This window comes from Hylobates moloch, unplaced genomic scaffold, assembly GCF_009828535.3.
Source record: "Hylobates moloch isolate HMO894 unplaced genomic scaffold, HMol_V3 SCAFFOLD_14, whole genome shotgun sequence".
Lineage (NCBI taxonomy): Eukaryota > Metazoa > Chordata > Mammalia > Primates > Hylobatidae > Hylobates > Hylobates moloch.
This window is the reverse complement of record NW_026652289.1, coordinates 72313588-72334122: the sequence shown is the minus strand read 5'-3', so window position 1 is coordinate 72334122 and position 20535 is coordinate 72313588. Positions and strand designations below refer to the sequence as shown.

Here is a 20535-nt window from a genome sequence, read left to right as displayed (position 1 = left end):
CCACCTACCTGCCCAACTTTTATTTGTCACTTACTCTGTACCAGCCCCTGTTCTGGGGCTTGGGGATATAGAATAAACATGAAAAGCCATAATTCCTGCTTTAAATGAGCTTATGTTGTAATGGAGGAAGGACACCCCAATTGTTTAAAAAAGGACTTGACATAACACAGTGAAAAGGATAACATGAAATTTATAAAGTCATTAGAAAGAAAAAAGCCAAGTCATTAAAAGGGAGATGGGCCAGGCTCAGTGGCTCATGCCTGTAATCCCAGCACTTTGGGAGGCCAAGGTGGGAGGATTGCTTGAGCCCAGGAGTTCAAGACCAGCCTGGGCATGAGACCCACACACATATATATGTATATGTTAGGGAGAGGAAGGGAATAATCACATCAGATGGCTAAGGTTAAGGAAAACTACTGCCTGTATATGGAGAAGAGCTCAGTTGCCCAGGGGGATCCCTGGGGACCCTCACTAAGGAGAGAAAACACTTGTTTATTGCAAGACACAAACTTTCTGTGGCTCTGAACTGTGAGAGTTACCTAGAGCTTTACATGACGGGCTTCAAAGATCTGATGAAAAATGTCTTCAACAGTAGTTTTATTAAATAAACGCAGAAATGTTCCAGGTATGGCAGGTTTTATATGTGAAGTATTTATGTATGTACAGTTCTAGAGGGGCCAAAAGAGAAGCCATGCAGTTGTGCGATTTTCTGGAGATGAGGCAGGGAGATTTGCAAGGAAAAGTCAGACCTTGCTGTTTTGGACAGAAGCAATGTGACAGGCTGCTGGGGAAAACAAAAAAACAAACAAACTTGGTGTTATCCTAAATATCATGCTTTCTTGTAAAAAAAGAAACTGAGAAAAAACTGGTAAGCAAAACTAAAAATTTAAAATAATTTATAACCTCATCATCTGGCAAAAACCTCTGCTAGCATATCTGGGCATGCATTTCTAGCCATTAACATACACACACACGCACACATGCACATACACACACACTGAAACAAGACCATACTGTTAACAAATAATATGTCATATATTTCTGTGGTATTAATTTTTACATAACCTTTCTCCTAACAGCTACAGAATATTGAACTTAGATTGTAGAGCTGGGCTATTCTTCATTTACCCTGTCCCCTGTAGCTGGACACACAGGTGTTTCCAATAGAGAATCAAAATCATGGTCTCTAGGGCGGCAGGGCAGGAATTCTGGGCTGACATTTGGAAGGGGATTCCTGGGTGGTAGATGGTGGAGGGACAGAGCTGAGAAATATCAGCTAAACGGGCTGACATTTCTCTAGGGAAGGGACTCTGACATTCTTCTCAGGTAGCAAAGTTTGAACTGTGCAAACCCAGCGTGTGGCCCCTTCTCAGGTCAGAGCAGCGGGTACTGCAGGCCGGGTCTCTCAAACGCAGTCACTAGCATGTCACTCCTGACATCAGCACCAGATAATGCGGCCTGCACTTCGGGCTCCTGCCACCAACATCTCAGTTAGTCAAGGAGATGGAAAAGAGAACGCTAAGCAGGTGGAGGAGCAGGCATCCCCCTCAAAAATCCCAGTGCTGCTGGGTCAACGAGTTTGGATTCCCCGGGTGCGTGAACACCTACCCCATTTCCTTAAGAATGAGCCTGTGCTCCGAGCGCACACAGAGCCCCTGTGTCTGGCCCAGCAGACAAAGGAGGGTGATGCCTGCCCAAACTTCCCACCAGCCTGCAGGGGCTGTGGATTCCGACTGCAGAGCTCTGGAAAACTGGCAGGGGGAGTGGCCGCATATTTGCAGGGGTGGACAGGAGGCAGCAGTTATTCCCATCCTGGGAGGCAGGCAAGAAATAAACCCTCCATTCTCATCCCTGTGGTCCCCCTCAGGCTTGACCGGGGACTGCGGGGGCACCAGTTAAACCATCATCATGTCACTCCTGACATCAGCACCAAACCATCATCATCCCTGCCCTCTGCCAGGGTGAGTCCAAAACAGTTCTTATTGGGATGAATACACACTGGGGAACTTAAAGGTATTTGCCCATCAACAGTTGTATCCACTGAGCCAGGACCCTGGAATTGCTCCCTCTCAAGAGGCAAAGGTCAGTTCCCAGCCCCGTCTCCGGTGGGGCTGTCCCTTGCTCATTAATTGCCAACATTCACCAGAAGAGTTTTCAAATCCACCAGAGGGTCTGAGCAGATGGGGCTGACTCTGCTGCCCTCTGCTGTTGAAACGCTGCCAACTCATGAGCTGAGGGGTCCGAATTCTCCTTTCAGTCAGAGGAGCAGAGTCAGCAGTAACGGTGGCCCTTCGGGTGCTCATCTTGTCTTGTAGTATTAACACTGAGCTGTCAGTCACGGTCCCTCCCCAGAGCGTGCCAGGCATGCACAGGCAGCCACACAGGTGGGTTGCAGGGCCTGTCCCAGCTCAGGGAAGGGCCTTCAGAATACACTCTCCTCTCACTGCTACAGCCAAGAGTCACTCTGACCAGCTGGCTCCATGAGAGAACAGGGAGAATAACAACCTAAAGCTGGCATCAGCGAGCTCTCTGCATGACCCTGATATGTGCAAAGATCACAGTGTGGTCACTTCTAAGCGTATGTCCCCCCTCTGTCAAGGCCTATGTTACAGAGGATGTTAGACTTTAACAGCCTCAAGGATGGGACAGGCCCTAACCCACCCATGCGCCCCTCAAAGCTTCTGGTGACAGCAAGCTAGCTTGCCATATCAGGTGTCACTAAGCATTCCTGACAGGCTCCAGGCTGCCTTGTTCCCTGGGGATTCTCTGAAGGAATGGGGTGGTGTGACCGGGCCTCAGCTTACTTCCCAAGGGGGCCTCTTCCTGCAGCTTCCAGGGGTTGGCACTGGGAACCCCTGGTCTATAAGCCCTGTGGGAATCAAGGCTGGGTCAGGGCCTGAGAGCCTGCTGTGATATGGCCTTACACTAACTTACTAATTCACTCGGCATGTGTTAACTGAGCACTCACCACGTCCTAGAAGCTGGGGATATGGCAGTGAACAGGGCATGGGTCACTGAACTCATGGAGTCGCAGACTTATGTGGGAGAGAGATACTAAATATCAGATATCAGATAATTCAATTACATGGAAGCACAACAGTGCTCATATTGTAACAAGAAACATGTGTCCTGACAATGGGGTTGCTGTCAATTATTTTTACCCCCATTTGTTCATTTTTTCTGTTTTTTGAGACAGAGTCTCCCCTGTTGCCCAGGCTGGAGTGCAGAGGCATGATCATGGCTCACAGAAGCCTCGACCTCCCGGGCTTAAGCCATCCTCCCACCTCACCCTCTCAAATGGCTGGGATCACAGGCATGAGCCAACCACACCTGGCTAATTTTAAAATATTTTAATGGATATAGGGTCCCACTATGTTGCCCAGGTTGTTCTCCAACCCTTGGACTCAAGCAATCCTCCCATTTCAGACTCCCAAAGTGCTGGGATTACAGGCGTAAGCCACCATGTCCAGCCTCATTTGTTCATTTTTTTGTGTTGATTTATTCCAGGGGCCTAGAACAGTGATAGCAGCAGGAGGCAGACAAATGCTGAGGCAGATAGGGGCAGGTCTCCAGTGAAACCCTATCTTCAAGCCAAAGGCAGTTTAAAGCCTGCAGGCCAAGTTACAAGTCAAATCCACGGACCGGATTGAGAACCTGTCTTCCCATTTGACTGCTTTTCTTTGATTGATCCTCACCCTTCACCTATTTTACATATACCTACCCTTCCCTAATTGTTTTTACACTGTCATGTCCACCTTTGACTGGTGCCTTTGTTTTAACCTTTTTTGCATACTCACAAATCAATCAGCATGCACTCCTCTATCCTGTGCCTATAAAAACCCCAGACTCAGCCACACTGGGGAGATGACCTGACTTCGGGCGAGACAACCCAATCTTCCCATCCCCTCTTCACTGAGAGTTGTTTTGTTGCTCAATAAAATCCTCCACCCTCATCACTCTTCAATTGTCAGCATGACCTTACTCTTCTTGGATGCGGGGAAAGAGCTTGGGACCCACCAAACGCAGGTACCCAGAAAGGCTGTAACACTGGCCCTCTGCCCTCACTGTTGCAGGGTAGCCACACCACTCAGCAGAAGCAGTGGTGGGGTTGAGCTGGACCGGAGCCATAGGCCAGAGTGGGGCAAGGGGGTGACTGAGCTGCTAACATGACACAGAACTAAAAGAGCTAATTAGCACACTGTAACACCCCCTCTGGGGCTTTGGGGTTGTGGGCATCCCTGCCTGGGCACTGCCACATTCCCCTTGGGGTGACACACCTGGTCTGGCTGCAGACCATGTACAGAGCCTGCTCCTATGTCAGCACTTGGAGTGGCTGGCTGGATCCTGCACTTGCTTGCTCACCCACCTTCAGTGGTGCTAAGGTGCTGGGCATAGACCTGACTCCAGGTGATTCTCAGCAAAGGCTTGGCCCTCCTTGTACCCTCCGTCTCAGTGGGCCGTGGCTGCTCCTGAGATCATGCTTTCCTTGTTGCCTTCCCCCAGCTCAGAGGACCCTGGTGTCTTCTGACCTGGCCAGCCCCGGCTAGCTTTGTCATGAGTAGCTCTGGTCCCAGAGTCTGCTCCCTACGTTATCGGGCTCACAGGGGACCAGCAGGAGAGGCCTGGCAAAGGAGGCCTCTGCGGAGCCCCAGGACTCAAGAGCAGTGTCTCCCTGCGGCGAGGCACTGTAGCAACCTCAGGAAGCCAGCGAGGCACAGAGGCCCCCACTGGGCCACAGCTCAGGCTCTGTATTTCTTTATAACTTTCATTGAGGTCAAGAAACCAAGTTACCTTCTGAAATATCTGAACGGTATAAGGCAACAACAGTCTTACTGCTTGGTCATGGGATACGGGGCATAACCATGGGCGTGAATGGGGACGTTGCCCAGGGAGAGGGTCACAACAGCCCTCCAATACCACCTGGTGACCATAAAAACCCAATTCAGCTTGTGAGCACAGGAATACCCATTTCACTGCTGTGAAGAAGAAAAAAGACATTTCTCTGTTGTGTGTGTGTGTGTATATTTTTTTGAGACAGGGTCTTACACTGTTGTCCTGGCTGGAGTGCAGTGGTGCGATCTTGGCTCACTGCAACCTTCACCTCCAGGGCTCAAGTAATCCTCCAACCTCAGCCTCCCGGGTAGCTGGAACTAGAGACATGTACCACCATGCCTGGCTAATTTTTTTGAATTTTCTGCAGAGACGGGGTTTCACTACATTGCCCAGGCTGGTCTCCAACTCCTAAGCTCAAGTGATCTGCCCACCTTGGCCTCCCAAAGTGTAGGGATTACAGGTGTGAGCCACTGCGCCCAGCCTCTATGTGTGTGTGTATATATATTTATTTATTTTTTGAGATGGGGTCTGCCTGTGTCACCCAGGCTGGAGTACAGCGGCGCAATCTTGGTTCACTGCAACCTCTGCCTCCCGGGTTCAACAAATTCTCCTGCCTCAGCCTCTGAAGTAGCTGGGATTACAGCCACCACACTCAGCTAATTTTTGTATTTTTAGTAGAGATGGGGTTTTGCCATGTTGGCCAAGGTGGTCTTGAACTCCTGACCTCAGGTGATCTGCCTGCGTTGGCCTCCCAAAGTGCTGAGATTACAGGCATGAGCCATCACACCCGGCCCTCTGAATATATTTTAAAATAAATACAGCTAAACCATATCGGGTCAGATCAAATGTACTAGACTCATTCACTCTGAATCCAGGCGTAAAGAGCTGTCATCAAAACAGCAAGAAAAACCCACCTCTGAGTTAGTGTGTAATTTATATAAAGCTTACATTAAAAAACCCCTTAGGATCAAAGTTCCCCTCTCGCCACCTGCTGGCCCTTGCCTCTTCTGCCTGACCTTCCCCTCTCTCTGCATCCTCTCTGCTTTCACCTTTCCCTCCTCCTGCCTCCAGCTGTACCTGCTTGCAGTTTTTAAACTATGCTGGCTTCAATGCTGTCACTCTGTGGCTCAAGGCAAAAGATGGCCACTGGTGGTCTCTGTGTGCAGCCCATATGCAGGTGGGCTTTGTTTGTCCTACATACTATTTTTTTGAGCCAAAACGTGAAAATCAGGTGATCTGACATACAAATCCAGATTTCCAGCTTCTCTTGACACTTCCAGGTCTGTATTCCCACAGGGCAGTGACCACTGGACTAGACAGGGCTTCTGCATTTTCCAATCTGCCCTGCCATGAGACCCCTGACACATCCTTAGCACACCTCGGGATGGTTTTCTTCCTTGCTGACTAATGTTTCTTGGAACGCTCTTCTCTATCAAATGTGGGAAAACCAAACGCAGCCAGAGAGGGTGACAGAGTTTCTCTTTCGCCTGTCCTGCTCCACTGTTTGTGTTATTGGGTGGTGGCTGCAGGCATCTGAGTTTGTGGCTCCTGTTTTACACAGAGGATTGTGGCCCCCAGGGCAGAGGGGTCCCTGCACCAGAAAAGACGACGGCTAGCCTGGCTCTGTGAGGACTGTCAGCCCAGAAGCCACACGGGTGACCTCGCTTGTGAGGACACGCTCATCTAACAGCAGTGCAGAGAGGCAGATATGCCGGTCAGGCCAGGGCGGCTGAATGCAGCACCCGTTGTTGCCTGGCTGGAGCCGCCCGGCCACAACTCAAGAGAGGCCGTGACAGCGGGCCAACGGCTGCCCAGCACCAGCCTTTAAGCACAGTCCTCCCTGTGCCCACACAGTCCAGCAGCGTCCGCAGAGCCCCACAGCCCCTGCTGGAGCCCTTGAGCCTGCAGCAGCAAGGCTGCCTGAGCACATAATCCAATAGCGTGGGGCAGGTCAGGGCGGGGCTGGAGGAGGCCGCCCAAGGTGACCCTCAAGGCCACTCCTAGCTCTGATTCCCTCAAGGTTCTGGGATTCCAAAAAGCAGTGTCACCGAAACATCAACCAGCCTCCTTGGACACGGTCTAAGAGGGCTGCTCACCTGACTTTCTCATGGGAGCTTCATTTACCTTTGGCCATGTGTCTCCTTTGTTTACACATTTTGGAAGACAGGCAATTTCTGCTTTATTCATAGCCTATTATCATGGATCACCATTAGAAAGATGCATTCTCCTTGATCCTAAACCATGGGACCCTTATTTGTCTCCAGCAAACAGCCAGACAATGTGGCACTGCATCTCTGCCCTCTGCCCATGACACTGTAGTGGGCTCCCAGTACCTGCATAGCCTTGACCTCGGGGAAGTCCCCTGCAGAAATCTGGTATTCTCGCTGTAGCTGAATGTAGATTTCTGGTAGCCTGCTGATAAGCTCTCTCTTCTTGTTTTCCTTTCCAAATACACTTGGCATCTCCTTCTTCAGGTAGCTGATGATGTAGGCATGCACCTGGAGGGGTACAGATCAGGCAGGGAAGGGTCATTTAGAATTGCACCAGAGAAGGAACAAACAAGATCGCATTTTAACTCTATCATAACACGTAACAGGTACCCACACAAACCAGGTCCCAAGGACAGGAGGAGGGGAGTGTCCAGAGGCAGTGGAGCTGTCTAAGGGTGGCTGGACTGTGGCCAGACTTGGGGAACTTCTACGGCTACTGTTTTGTTGTGCCTCTGGGTGGCAATTCTGGTGTCTGTAGGGAGTGAGCGGTATGGGTGGGGCCTGGGTGGGAGAGCTCTTAGTTCTGGCAATTAACCAGAATACCCAGGAGAAAGTTTCACCAGGCTGGTGCCTGGGAGCACCAGGAAATGAAACTGGAGGCTGGCATCAATGGCTGATCAACATGGAAATCTGTGCCCAGTGAATGATGAGATGAGAATCCCCATAACCCCCCTGTTATGGGAGGTTTAGACTCAGAGATCTCTACAGGTGGAACTAAAGTCATTCTGCACAAGACCAGCTGCCTGGGATCAGGCTGGATGGCAGAAGATCCCCCTGGGAGAGGAGCCCAGAAGCCCCAGCAACCTTGATCACTGGGGCCTGGGGTAGCCAGCAGGCTGTCATTGGAGGGGCGAGAATCTGGCCTTAACATTTCCACTCTTCTACTGATTTCCAACTTCAGGATATTAAGAAATGTTCACTACAAAAGTTCTCTTTGTATATGTGTATTTTTTAGATGGAATCTCGCTCTGTTGCCCAGGCTGGAGTGGAACAGTGTGATCTTGGCTCACTGCAACCTCCACCTCCTGGTTCAAGCGATTTTCCTGTTTCAGCCTCCTGAGTAGCTGGGATTGAAGGTGTGCGCCACCATGCCCGGCTAATTTTTGTATTTTTAGTAGAGATGGGGTTTCACCATGTTGGCCAGGCTGGTCTCAAACTCCTGACCTCTGGTGATCCACCCACCTTGGCCTCCCAAAGTGCTGGGATTACAGGCATGAACCACCGTGCCTGGCCTCTTTGTATATCTTGAATTCCAGGGTAATTGTGAAGTCAAGTAAGTAACTAAAATAAGAAAGGATGAAAAACAGAGTGGTGATTACAAAAAGAAAATGACTGTGTAGCATCGGAAAATCCTATTAAAGAAAACAGACTTCTACTGTAATCTTGTGGAAGCTGAAATTAAATAAAGGGGGTAAGCAGATACACTCCATAGCTCAGCTGAGGGCCCGTGTGCGGACACATGCTGGACACAGCCAAAAACATTTTGCGAGGATTTGGACGCTAACCTAAGTACCTAACGCAAGGTCTGACATGCTGAGGTCAGACAATGCCAACTTCCCATCTGCACAAGGGTCGTTTAACAGAAGCACGCACTGTGCAGCCTGGCTACCGCTGAGAGGATGGACTTGGAGAGGTGACGTTAAACCTTTCTGTCACCAGCAAACTTGTTTATGTACTTCTTTTTCATACGAAGACAACTGAAATGATTTACAAGATTCTTAGAGATACCTTGAGAAATCCGAAGTTTGGGATCCATTATTAAGAATCCTGGGCTTTAACCGCTGTGATGAGCAAGTGGCAAGGCACCAACTCCTTTGCCTCCGACAGTGAATGCCTGGCTTGGTGGGTGGGCTGGGGAGGGCCAGGGCTCGGGGAGCACCCTTGGACTGGAGGGGCTGCCACGTTCCATCAGGGAGAACCAGCTGCTCACCAGCTGTCCTTGCATCATTTCCTTGGCCTCCACCTTCCTGGAAACTCTGGACTGGGCCTATGAATATGTTCTCTATGTGTACCTATGCATACCTCTCTCTTCTGTGCTCAGGCTCACCCCCCCCGGAGCCACCCCAAGGGAAGCTGCTCAGTCTCCCAAACACAAGGGCTTCTTATTGAGACCACTCCCTTCCCTGCTCTGGGGCCTAGCCTTGGAGCAGCTGCCTAGGCCTCTGCAGGGTTTCCCAAGACCCCTCATCACCTACTAGTAAGGTACCTCTGAGCTGCCAGGCCCCAGCTCAGGGAGGGCTTAGTTCCCGCTCATCTGGCCGACTCCTCACCCAGTCCCTGCCCCCACCCCCCAAGGTTGGGCACACTGTTCCTGAACACTCCCTGGTGCCCAGGGCCTGCTCTACCTGCACTGAACTCAGCTGATGTGCACCTGCCACACCCTCCACCCACTGAGTGGCACCTGCTCCCTCGTCTCAGGCCTCATGGTGTTTGCTGGCTGATGACCGAGGCTGCCCTGACACTAGGCCTCCACAGCCCTGATAAACCTGGGGCTGATCTCATGCCAGGTCTCAACTCCCTCCTCCTTCCACCAGCTTGGTGACACCTGAGTCATGACCCTTAGGTGACCTGCTCACACTGCAGCTGCTCTCAGCCCCAGCCTTCACTTCTAGGAAGTTCCGTTAGCCAGTTTTGTGGAAGTCTCCTGTTACGCTGCCTCTGCATGTCCACCCGCGTCCTGCCCTTCCTGGTGTACCCTAAACAATAACCCAGGGCCAGCTTCTGTGCACAGACCTGCTTTCAGAAGTTCATCAAGTTGGCCAGGCGTGATGGCTCATGCCTGTAATCCCAGCACTTTGGGAGGCTGAGGCAGGTGGGTCACTTAAGGTCAGGAGTTCGAGACCAGCCTGGCCAACGTGGTGAAACCTTGTCTCTACTAAAAATACAAAAATTAGCTGGGTGTGGTCGTGTGCTCCTGTAGTCCTGTAGTCACAGCTACTCAGGAGGCTGAGGCAGGAGAATAGCTTGAACCCGGAAGGCGGAGGTCACAGTGAGCTGAGATTGCCCCACTGTACTCCAGCCTGGGTGACAGAGCAAGAATCCGCCTCAAAAAAATAAAAAAAAAATCATCAAGTCACAAGGTAAATTATAATTCTTAGTATCATGGAATACTGAATCTGGAAGTGACTCCCGATATCTACTTTAATTCCTGGTTCCAGGACATTCATGTGACTCACTCAAGGTCACACAGCTAGTTGGTAGATACAGAGCTGGCACTAGCATCCAAGTGCCTCGTTCCTGTCCCTAGAGAACTAATGACTCCCTGTGGGTATGCCCTGTGGGTATGCATTAATAATCTTACTGAAGTCGTTCAAAATCTGGAATTCAAAATAAACTGTGTCCCATAGAATGAGTTTGGAAAACTTTGGTCTGAGGTTCGACTTCTGCTCGTGCCTAATTCACTGAGAGGCTTTGGAAGGGCCCTTTATCCTCCCTTTCCCCACACATCAAACACGGACACAGTGACGGCACACAAACGTCAGGACACCACGTGGGAATGCGGGTGAAGACTGCGAGCTGCTGGCAGGATGGCACCCTGTCATTTTCTCAAGTCTTCTGGTAAACAGACGGGACAGCTTGAATGGCTAAAACCCACAGTCAGCCTCCAGAGCTCACTCCTGCAATTATGTGTCAAAGGTGTCTCCAAATACATGCCAGACCCAGGGCCAGACCTGGCGGTTGTCCCTGGGGAAGGAGGTGGAAACACTCGGGTCTTTTGACCTTTATAGCGAAAGAAAACTAATTGGGAAGAGGAGTAGGAAAGAGAAGAGGGGGACTAGACCTGGAGCTGGAAGATGAGGCTCAGGCCCCGTGACCACTGCCTACCCACTGAGCAACTTGGGGCCAGGCATCGATCTCCGCCTCAGCGTGCTCATCCACAAATTAGAGATGACAACAACATTCATCTCACAGAGTTGTTATGAGAATAGAAGAGGTCATGTATTTGAATGCACTCTGCTCATTAGAAAGAGGAGCAAATGTAACTTGTTATCAACTAATGGCCAAAGACCAACAGCTGGAGGTGCAGTAATGAGAGACAGGGCTCCCGGCTGGTTACTCCTTACCAAAGAATTAATAAACTCTCTCTATTTAAATAGTAATATAATGAATTTGGGTTCTAAGTGTTTAATTTACATTGACCCCTGGGGGCTTTTGAACATTCGCATCTTGTTCAAGTCATCCTTTGCCTTGTGTAAACTTGCAGATGCCCTAAGGCATCTAATGGGGATGACTGGGGGAAATCAAATGGATCAAAATGACAAAATGAGTTTTTCTCTAGGCTAATAGCTCAATGAGCAGAAAGGAAAGTCCTCCCTTTTAAATGTATATGAATGTATATGTAGTTCACACTTACACTCTGACACAGATCTCATTGTGTCCAATGATGTGTGTGTGTGTGTGTGTGTGTGTCTCTCCAAGACTAAGACACATGTACTAAAGAGTGATACTGGCCACATCTACTTTGGGCTTGGAGGGTAACTTCAGCGAGTGCTGGATGCTGGAAGCGACCACTGCTGGAATGAAAAGCTTCATGGAATGTGAGGATCAGGCAGTAGTTTGGGGAAGGCGGGCTGGGAAGGCATGGTGACACACTGTGCCACGCTCATCCGCAAACTTAACGCGACCTGCTAGAGACCTGCAGCTGGAAGCCCAGCTCTGGAAACCTGCATAGAGTATTTAAAGCCAGGGTATCAGCATGTTTATAAAGTGGGTTTATGATAATATAAAAAATTCAGTTAATAAGCCTGAGACCCAAAAGATGAACCCATGGGGTACAAGAGTGTGAGACTGTGAGAGGCAGAGAAAGGCAGCTGACGGGTTCCCACTTGAGCAAGGGTTTGTTATTCTGTTCAGATCAAAACTGGCACCAATGGCACATGTAATTCCATGCAGCCTTAAAGGGGACCGGAGGGGGCTGCACACTTGTCTGAGGTCAACCTTCAAAGAGACAGGCTTCCATTTATGGGCTCAAGCACTGACACACACACATCCACAGTAGCTCAGGGCTGCTGACTGAGTTATTTTTAGAGCCCTGCCGAGGACTAGGCAACACCAGGATCTTCATGATCCATTATATCATGATTCTCACACACTTTAGCCTGAATCCATTTGGTGCACAAAAAATGCCTCATTTCTTTATAGGAGAATTTTTTTTTTTGAGATGGAGTCTTGCTTTATCACCCAGGCTGGAGTGCAGTGGCATGATCCTGGTTGACTGCAACCTCCGACTCCTGGGTTCAAGTGATTCTCCTGCCTCAGCCTTCTGAGTAGCTAGGATTATAGGCGCCTGCCTCCACGCCCGGCTAATTTTTGTATTTTTAGTAGAGACGGGGTTTCACCATGTTAGCCAGGCTGGTCTCGAACTCTTGACCTCAAGTGATCTGCCCGCCTCAGTTTCCTGAAGTGTTGGGATTACAGGCGTGAGCCACCGTGCCTGGCCTATAGAAGGAATTTGACAGTGCAAACAGACAAGAAAGCCAGGCTCTGCACATCACATGTGACTGGGAAGAGTCTGCGTTTGAAAGAATAAGCTAAATTCCACAGAACTATAGTGAACCTTGAAAATCACTGACCTCTCCTCTTCTTTCTCAGTTTTACTTGTTTCTTCCTCAAATGTTGCCTCATTTTTGTTGAGCAAAGATCTCTAAATGGGTGACAGGCTTTCCTATTCTTGGGCAATACGTTTCTAAAGGGTGGGGTCTGATAGTGAGCTTGCATTGTTTGGGATTTGTAAGAGTCTAATTTCTTTAATTTGGCTATTTTAATTATAGCTGAATAAAAGTAAATGACATTTTCCAAACCCTTTTTTGGGCTTTCCCAAAATAGCTTCCTTTAAAGAATCATGAAATGGACCCTGACTGGCATCTCAGAGTGTGAGCCATCTTCCAAGAAGGACGTCTACTGAGATTGTAAGAAGTGATCTTTGAGGCTAACCAAAAACCCACTCTAAAGATTCCCTGTTCCTTAAATACAGCGATGTAAAAAATATATATAAACAGAAAAAGAAGGGAAATAAACTTCAAGAGCTCTTTGGGAAGAGTATCTACATTTCCTATTATTAAAATGTCACCTTTATGACACTTTGAGTTTGATTAAAACGGTGACGCACTTGCTGTATCTGGATGGGCCATGAATCCTGGTTAATTATGGTGTTCTATAAATAAACATACTCCACAACCCAACTCAGACTTGACACCTCTTAGCTGACATCTGAAAACTTACCCTTTGCATGTTTTCAAAGTGTCAGCTTGATAAACCTAAACTTTGTAGGGTTTCTGTGGATGGAGACTTTTATAGAATAAATAGAATAACAGATCAGTGCAGAAAACAAGGACACAAGGGAGGAGGTATTGTAGCTGCCGTTCACTCCCGATTTCAGGTGACTGCTTTCTGGACTGATGCGTCACACTGACTGAGGTTTGAACGTATACTTTGCAGCTTACTTCACCTTTCTGAGCTTCCGTTCCCTCAGGTGGGAAATGAGGACAAAAATGCCCAATTGTGTAGTTGTCAACAGGATCAAACAAAATAACACACGTAATGCAGACTACAGAGCTTTGGAACACTGTTGGTGTGAAAAAGGAAAACTGGATCAAGAGAAAGGTTAATAACAAAAATAAAAGCACTTTTGGAAAATATAAACACTCCGAAAAGAAAAACTCAGGTAAGTATCTGTCCATTTAAGCAGAAATAAGTTCAGCGGTGGAACATGAAACTGCAGGTGGTGTGAGGTCAACGTCATGAGTTAGCGGCCAAGGCCGCCGTGCTGAGTCCGGCTTCTCCTCCGGGTGAGCCCGCTTCCTGTCCCTGCTCCTCAGCATGGCACTGCCCACGAGCAACTGGCACTGAGAAGCTCCAGCTGCAAATACCCATACTTCAAACATTTTCCTTTGTGAAAAGGAACAAGCCAGATACTATTCTTAGGAAGAAAAAAACCACAAGCCTTTTTCCTGCAAGTAAGCTCAGCAAGTTTGACCGTCCCCCACTCCCCACATCCACACAAGGGTTTTCATTATTCACAGTGTCAGAATACAGAGCAGCGTTCTGTGCCTCCAAACCCAGGCTGCGCTGGCCCGTTCAGAGGGCCCGAGGCTCAAGGATGGCAGGGAAGCTCTATGGGTTAAGGCACTTGGCATTTCCAGCGAGCTTTCTGCTCCTTCTTTATTTATTTATTTATTTGAGACAGAGTCTCGCTCTGTCGCCTAGGCTAGAGTGCAGTGGCACGATCTCGGCTTACTGCAACCTCCGCCTCCTGGGTTCAAGCGATTCTCCTGCCTCAGCCTCCTGAGTAGCTGGGATTACAGGTGCCTGCCATCATGCCTGGCTAATTTTTGTATTTTTAGTAGAGACTGGGTTTCACTATGTTGGCCAGGCTGGCCTTGAACTCCTGACTTTGTGATCCGCCCGCCTCGGCCTCCCAAAGTGCTGGGATTACCGGCGTGAGCCACCGTGCCTGGCCTCCTTATTTATTTATATGACTGAATACAGCAGCATCTCCAGTCACTGGGTCCTCAGCAATAACTGGTAAGTGAAGAATGTCCATGAGCATTTAAAAATAGTTTAAAAAAATCTCAAAATCTGCAAAGGCTATGACATGAGTCACCAACTTTGGTTATAAAATAATGTGGGGTGTCACACACCTTGAAGGTTGTTCAGTTGTACCTGCTGGAGAAAGGAAACACCACAAACCAAAAGATCACCGAGTGGAAAAACAGCCTTCCTGCTACCAAGCATTAGGCCCAGGACGAGGGCGAGGGCGAAATCATTTCAGGAGAGCTGCAGTAAGTGGATTTACAAACTAGTTGGCACAACTGCCTTGCAGAACTGAAAAAAAAATGGCTTGTAGTTCTGGAAAGGAAGCCACTTGGACCAGGAAGAACGGATAAAGAAGGGTGACTCACACAAGCACCACATCACTGCAGGTTAGCTGAGCCATATGGGAGGAATGTGTGCACACGCACTGGGACACAGGTGACAGAGAGGGACACAGGACATCGAGGTCCTGTGTGAGAGGCAGCAGCAGCCAGGGAGGTTTGTTTTCACCCAGGCAAGAGGCTGCCCTGTGAGCACACTGGCACGAGGACAGGCTGCTAATGAGCAGCAAGAAGGAGGAAGAATTGTCCCCATCTTGGCTGTCCCCATCAGGAAAGCCCTCCCTGCCTCCTGGCCAGGCACGTAGTCACCCTCCCCAGAGCACTCGTGGCAGCGTCCACACCATGGCTGGCACATAGCCAATCACCTAGGGAGCTTTCCACACACACACACTCACACATACACACACGTGTGTTTACACACATGCATATGCACACATGGCCATATGTGCATGCACACCCCTATATCCAAGGCTCTGGGGCAGGGCCTGGGAATGTATGTTGCTTCTGATGATCAGCCAGGTTTGAACTTCACTAGGACTAGATAAAACTCTAAAGGCACTTCCAGCATTAGAGGACAATGATATTATGAAACGTGCACATATTTTTTAAAGAGCCATTTTTTTCTCTGTATTTTCTCTTGGAGGAGGGATACGCTTTTCTCTCTTTGGAGACATGAATTGACTCTGTCACTTGAGGGATGTCAGCAGGTCACCTCTCACTACCCCATTGGGCACACACTCCTGGGGCTGCTGAAAGGCTCAGCTATGAGGCAGGCGAGCCAGGAGCCCAGGCATGCAGGCTCATGGCCCGCAGCCCAGAATGAGGATGGGGTGTGACCCAAAACCAGTACACTCTAAGAGTAAGACTGAGCCAAACTTCTTCCCAGGGCTCCCCTAGATCCAGGTGGTAACACTGGCCTTTGGTGCATGGGGACCAGCAGTGGCCTCTCAGCATCCCGTTGGCCTCAACAATGCCACCTCTCTCAGGTTTGGCTGGTTATATTCCTATCGTCCTGACATCCTAACAGCTACGATGTAGCGGGTGTACTGATTGATTCCCCTCCCTGTGCACCAGGCACTATGCCAAGTGCTCTGTCACACTGACCAACTGTCACCCCAAGTCCTTGTGAAGTGCTCTTATTAGCTCCATGGTACAGATTGGAGAACAGGGTTAGTCATCTGCCTAGGAGTGCAAAGCCAGGAGCTAGGGTGTCAGCAGGGCCACCTGACCTTGAGGCTGTATTCTTAACCTAGCGCGCGTTCATTCCTTAAGCCTTCTGGAATGGAGCCTCCTCCCACCCACCTTGCCTCTGGAGAGGAGACAGCAGAGTCCCAGCCCCTGGCATCTGTGCAGGGCGTCTCCTGGCTTACCTTGGCCAGCCTCGCTCGCTTGATGAGGTCGTTGAGTTTGCGCACCGCTGCCTTCTGGGGGAGGCTCTGGATGTCTCTGAAGAGGTCCTGGGCCTCAGCCTCGAAGAGCCGGCGGTTATCCGTGTTCTGCAGGGGCTGCGCCCAGAAGGAGCCAATGTAGACGCGCAGCACCTCGGGCGTGTTGATGACCTTGCCCAGGGACCACATGAGGGCCCCGTAGACCCGCATCAGCTGCTGCGTGTCCACTTGATCGGCCTTGTTCAGCACGACACGGATCTTGTCGTCCTGGCCCCGGAAGGCCTTGATGGCCTCTGAGAATTCATCTGAGATGTCCAGCTTGTGAGCGTCAAAGAGCAGGATGATCCTGTCCACCCTCTCGGCAAACCACTGCAGGACCTGGCAGAAGTCATAGCCTGGGTGGAGAGAAGGACACGTTAGTGTGGCCACTGCTGCAGGAGACACATTTACCGGGAGGGCTCGGGAACAGTCTCGCTCTCCAGCAGCTGCCAGGGGAGAGCCCTGTCTCCAACCTGGAGGCAGTGGAGGCCTGGTGACATGAAAATCACGCGCTGGATGAATCCAGGCAGGAAGGACCTGGGGAGCCCTTCCATAGGAGGAGGGAGGAAAGAGAATGGGGCTCATGGTCACTTTGGGAATTGCTGACTTCCATATCTGCGATTTCATGTAGTCCTCATGAGTGTTTTATTTCACCTAATACAGACCTTTTGCTTGATGGCAAAATTGATCAATGGTTTTATAAAAACACAGGCCATGGGTCAAAAGATCTTACTTCTGAAAAGTCTCACTTTTCTGAAAGCCCCAGATAGAGAAGAAAGAGAACCAGAGGCCACGTGGCGTCCCATGGGGTATCCAGTAAGCATAACAGAAGAGGCATCGCCTTCAATTAACCCAAGTTTGTAGAGTGCTGAGGAGGTCAAAGGTCGGCCCAGCCAGCGTTGTGATCAATATTTATCTTTGGACTATTTATAGCTCAGGTATATTGTGAATTTTTTTTTAACATTGCATATCACAGCCATTGTGTAAAATGGTCTCTTGCCAATTTCTTTTTTTAAAATTGCCTGGCCCATAGCAAATTCTGTTCAGCCTATTCTGGCCACCTCCACAAATCATGCAGCTGCATAAACACTCTTCAGTCCAAGGTCAAGGCTCTCAGGCCTTTCCCCAGGGAGGCAGATTCCCATGAAGAGCAAACAAGAGGAGGCCAAGCCCACAAAGTTCATTTTTAATCTCAGTCTGATTAGTTGCAGAAGCAGAGTCTCAATCCAGCCCAGCTAGTGCTGAGATGTCACCTGCCTGACCCCCATGCTAGGGGTTGTCTCCCCTCTTCTTTTAGATTTTGAAAACTTTCAAACATACATAAACATCTGTAAGTCATATAATGGATGCTGACGTACCTACCACATAATTTTAACAAATGTTGATACTTTGCTTTGTTTGCTATTTCAGATATGTTTTAAAACCAAGTCTAGTTTCTTTAGATAACGAAATACCATACAGTGGTGAGAAGGAACTAGATCTTCACTTGTCAACACAGGTAATCTCCAGAAAAGAACAAGAGTAAAAACTTAGTTTCTTTCTCTTTTTTTTTGGGACGGAGTCTTGCTCTGTCACCCAGGCTGGAGTGCAGTGGCATGATCTCTGCTCACTGCAAGCTTCGCCTCCTGGGTTCACGCCATTCTCCTGCCTCAGCCTCCCCAGTAGCTGGGACTACAGGCGCCTGCCACCACGCCCGGCTAATTTTTTGTATTTTTAGTAGAGACGGGGTTTCACCGTGTTAGCCAGGATGGTCTTGATCTCCTGACCTCGTGATCCGCCTGCCTCGGCCTCCCAAAGTGCTGGGATTACAGGCGTGAGCCACCATGCTTAGTTTCAAAAAGACATATACAGCATGAAAACATTCACATAAAATGTTAAAATACAAAATACTCAACCATCTATGGATACAGACTATAGCACAAATACAAAAATGTCAACATTGATTGTGAGACCCTGGTTGGCTGTGGGGGTGGAGAAGGTGTGGATCTAAGGCAGAGGAGAAAGTATCTGAGGTGAATAATCTATTAGGTGAAAATAAAGAGGGTCTGCGGACTAAGGTTTCCATGCATTTGAAGAACAGGTGTTAGAGGAATAGCTGAACAAGCAAACTGGATTCGGGTCCATTTTTCATAAAGAAAACAAAACACTCTGTAATGCTGAAGCCCCCTGTGCACCCCTCCCTGAGCCCTTCCCCCTACTAGGAGGCCACTGTCCTGAGTGTAGTGTTTATGCCGCCACACGCATGGATACTTCCAGTTCGTGCTTTTCATTTCTCTGTTCTGTCTCACTGCGGCACTCCCTGACTCCTTGGGGATAAGGAAGACAAAGGCAGTTCTCGGAATGTGGGCCAGAGTTTATTTTCATTGCTGTCAGCAGCCAGTTTAGGTCAGAGGAATAACAAAGACCTACTGACAGGGTCACACATAGTATGCAAAGATTTAGAGTCAAGGTTTCACTCTGAGTTCTGTCCCTGAAAGGTCAGAACAAACTGCCCCCTAGGGTAAAACTAAGTGCTACTGTCATTTGAGACAGACGTGTGCACAGATAGCCCTAGCTCACAGGATTGTAGGTCCTCAGCGGATGAATGAACTGGCTGTTCGCTGGGTGCCAGGAAGATGCTTTGGAGCCACCCATACATGGACCTGCATGGGGACTTGCTTTTCCAGGAGAGATGATTGATTCACCATGCTGACCTGACCACTCACCCACGTGGTCTTCCTAGTGATCAGATGGGGTATCTGAAGGTTCAGAAACAGATAAAAGAAAATGCTGTGTCCAGGGTGCACATGGAGTGAACGTGAGTTGCTTTTGCTGAATACCCTTCCTGTTGGGTCGGGAGGTATCCTTTATGGGCCGTGGAGGCTGAAGGTGTGGCAGAGAGTCCCTCGCCCCATTCCTTAGCAAGCTGGGGCATAAGCATGTGATCTAGAGTTAGACATTCACTTCCTTCCACCAGAGAGGAGTGCTGAACCTTGGGGAAATGACACGAAGACACAGTGAAAATAAGAATTTATTCATGTTGGTGGCAGCTTCCTAACTCTTTTCTAAGCCTAGTTCTCCAACTTTCCCATTAATCCTGTGAAAAATTCTCCAAAACATTTTCTTTTCTGCCTAAATTAGTTAGAATCAGCTTCTTTGGTTTGCTATTGAAAGCGATGATAAGGCTGGGCACAGTGGCTAATGCCTGTAATCCCAGCACTCTGGGAGGCAGAGGCGGGAGGACTGTTTGAGGCTAGGAGTTTGAAACCACCTGGCAATATGGTGAGACGCTGTCTCTACAAAAAATAAAAACAAATTAACTGGGCATGGTGGCGTATGCATGTGGGCTCAGCTACTTGGCAGGCTGAGGCAGGAAGATCACTTGAGGCCAGGAATTTGAGGCAGTGAACCATGGACACACCACTATACGCCAGCCTGGGTGAGAGAGTGAGACCCTGTCACAAAAACAAAACAAAACAAAACAAAACAAAACAAAACAAACAAAACCACAATTGGTAAACAATCCTCCCCTCACCCCCATTTAAGATTTCAGAATACCTCTTACTGTCAGTTCCGAAAGAAACCTGCCACCCAAACTGAAACACAGCTGCTGCCACTAGCTGCGCTCACGCCAACCCTGCCGTGCTTGTGCCAACCCAGCCGTGCAGATGCAGTCTCTCTTCCTCCCAGGGCCGCCCGGGTTGAATGGTTAGCTTTGATTGCAATACTTGTGTTTAAACTTTAACTTAAATTTGAGTTCCTAACAGTTAATTTAAATATCTTTTAAAAAGATGCCATTTCAATGCTATAGTGAAATCAAAAGTTATTAGGAACAGAGCTGCCAGACTTCAGTTTACTATAAGTGATGCCAATACTCACGTCTGGAGGAACAGGTGCATATCCATATTTTCTTGTGTTAAAGCAACAATGAGAGCTTAATACAGTTCGAGAAGTATAGGTAGGCAGAGCTGTGTTTGTTCTGTCCCTGAGTAGGTATAAGAGGGCCGCCTGTCACACATCAGGCAACACAATCAAAGGAGTAGAAATCACCGTGTCCAAAAGAGAGCAAGGAATGATCAAAGCTGGGAGAGGTTGGTCTGCTTACCACCTCCCCCTACAAAGTTAGGATTATTTTGCCACTTTAAGCATTTT

The 20535-nt window shown here is 49.0% G+C and overlaps 1 protein-coding gene across 1 annotated transcript in view; it reads right to left on the bottom strand.

The window, feature by feature from the left end:
- EHD4 (EH domain containing 4) overlaps positions 1 to 20535 on the bottom strand; it is a 77055-nt gene that overhangs the window by 4248 nt on the left and 52272 nt on the right. Inside the window, exons 4-5 of the mRNA XM_032175003.2 lie at positions 16348 to 16760; positions 7167 to 7331 (exon numbers count right to left, since the gene is read on the bottom strand). Of these exons, the coding sequence (XP_032030894.1) occupies positions 7167 to 7331; positions 16348 to 16760 (578 nt within the window). The remainder of the gene's footprint in view (positions 1 to 7166; positions 7332 to 16347; positions 16761 to 20535) is intronic.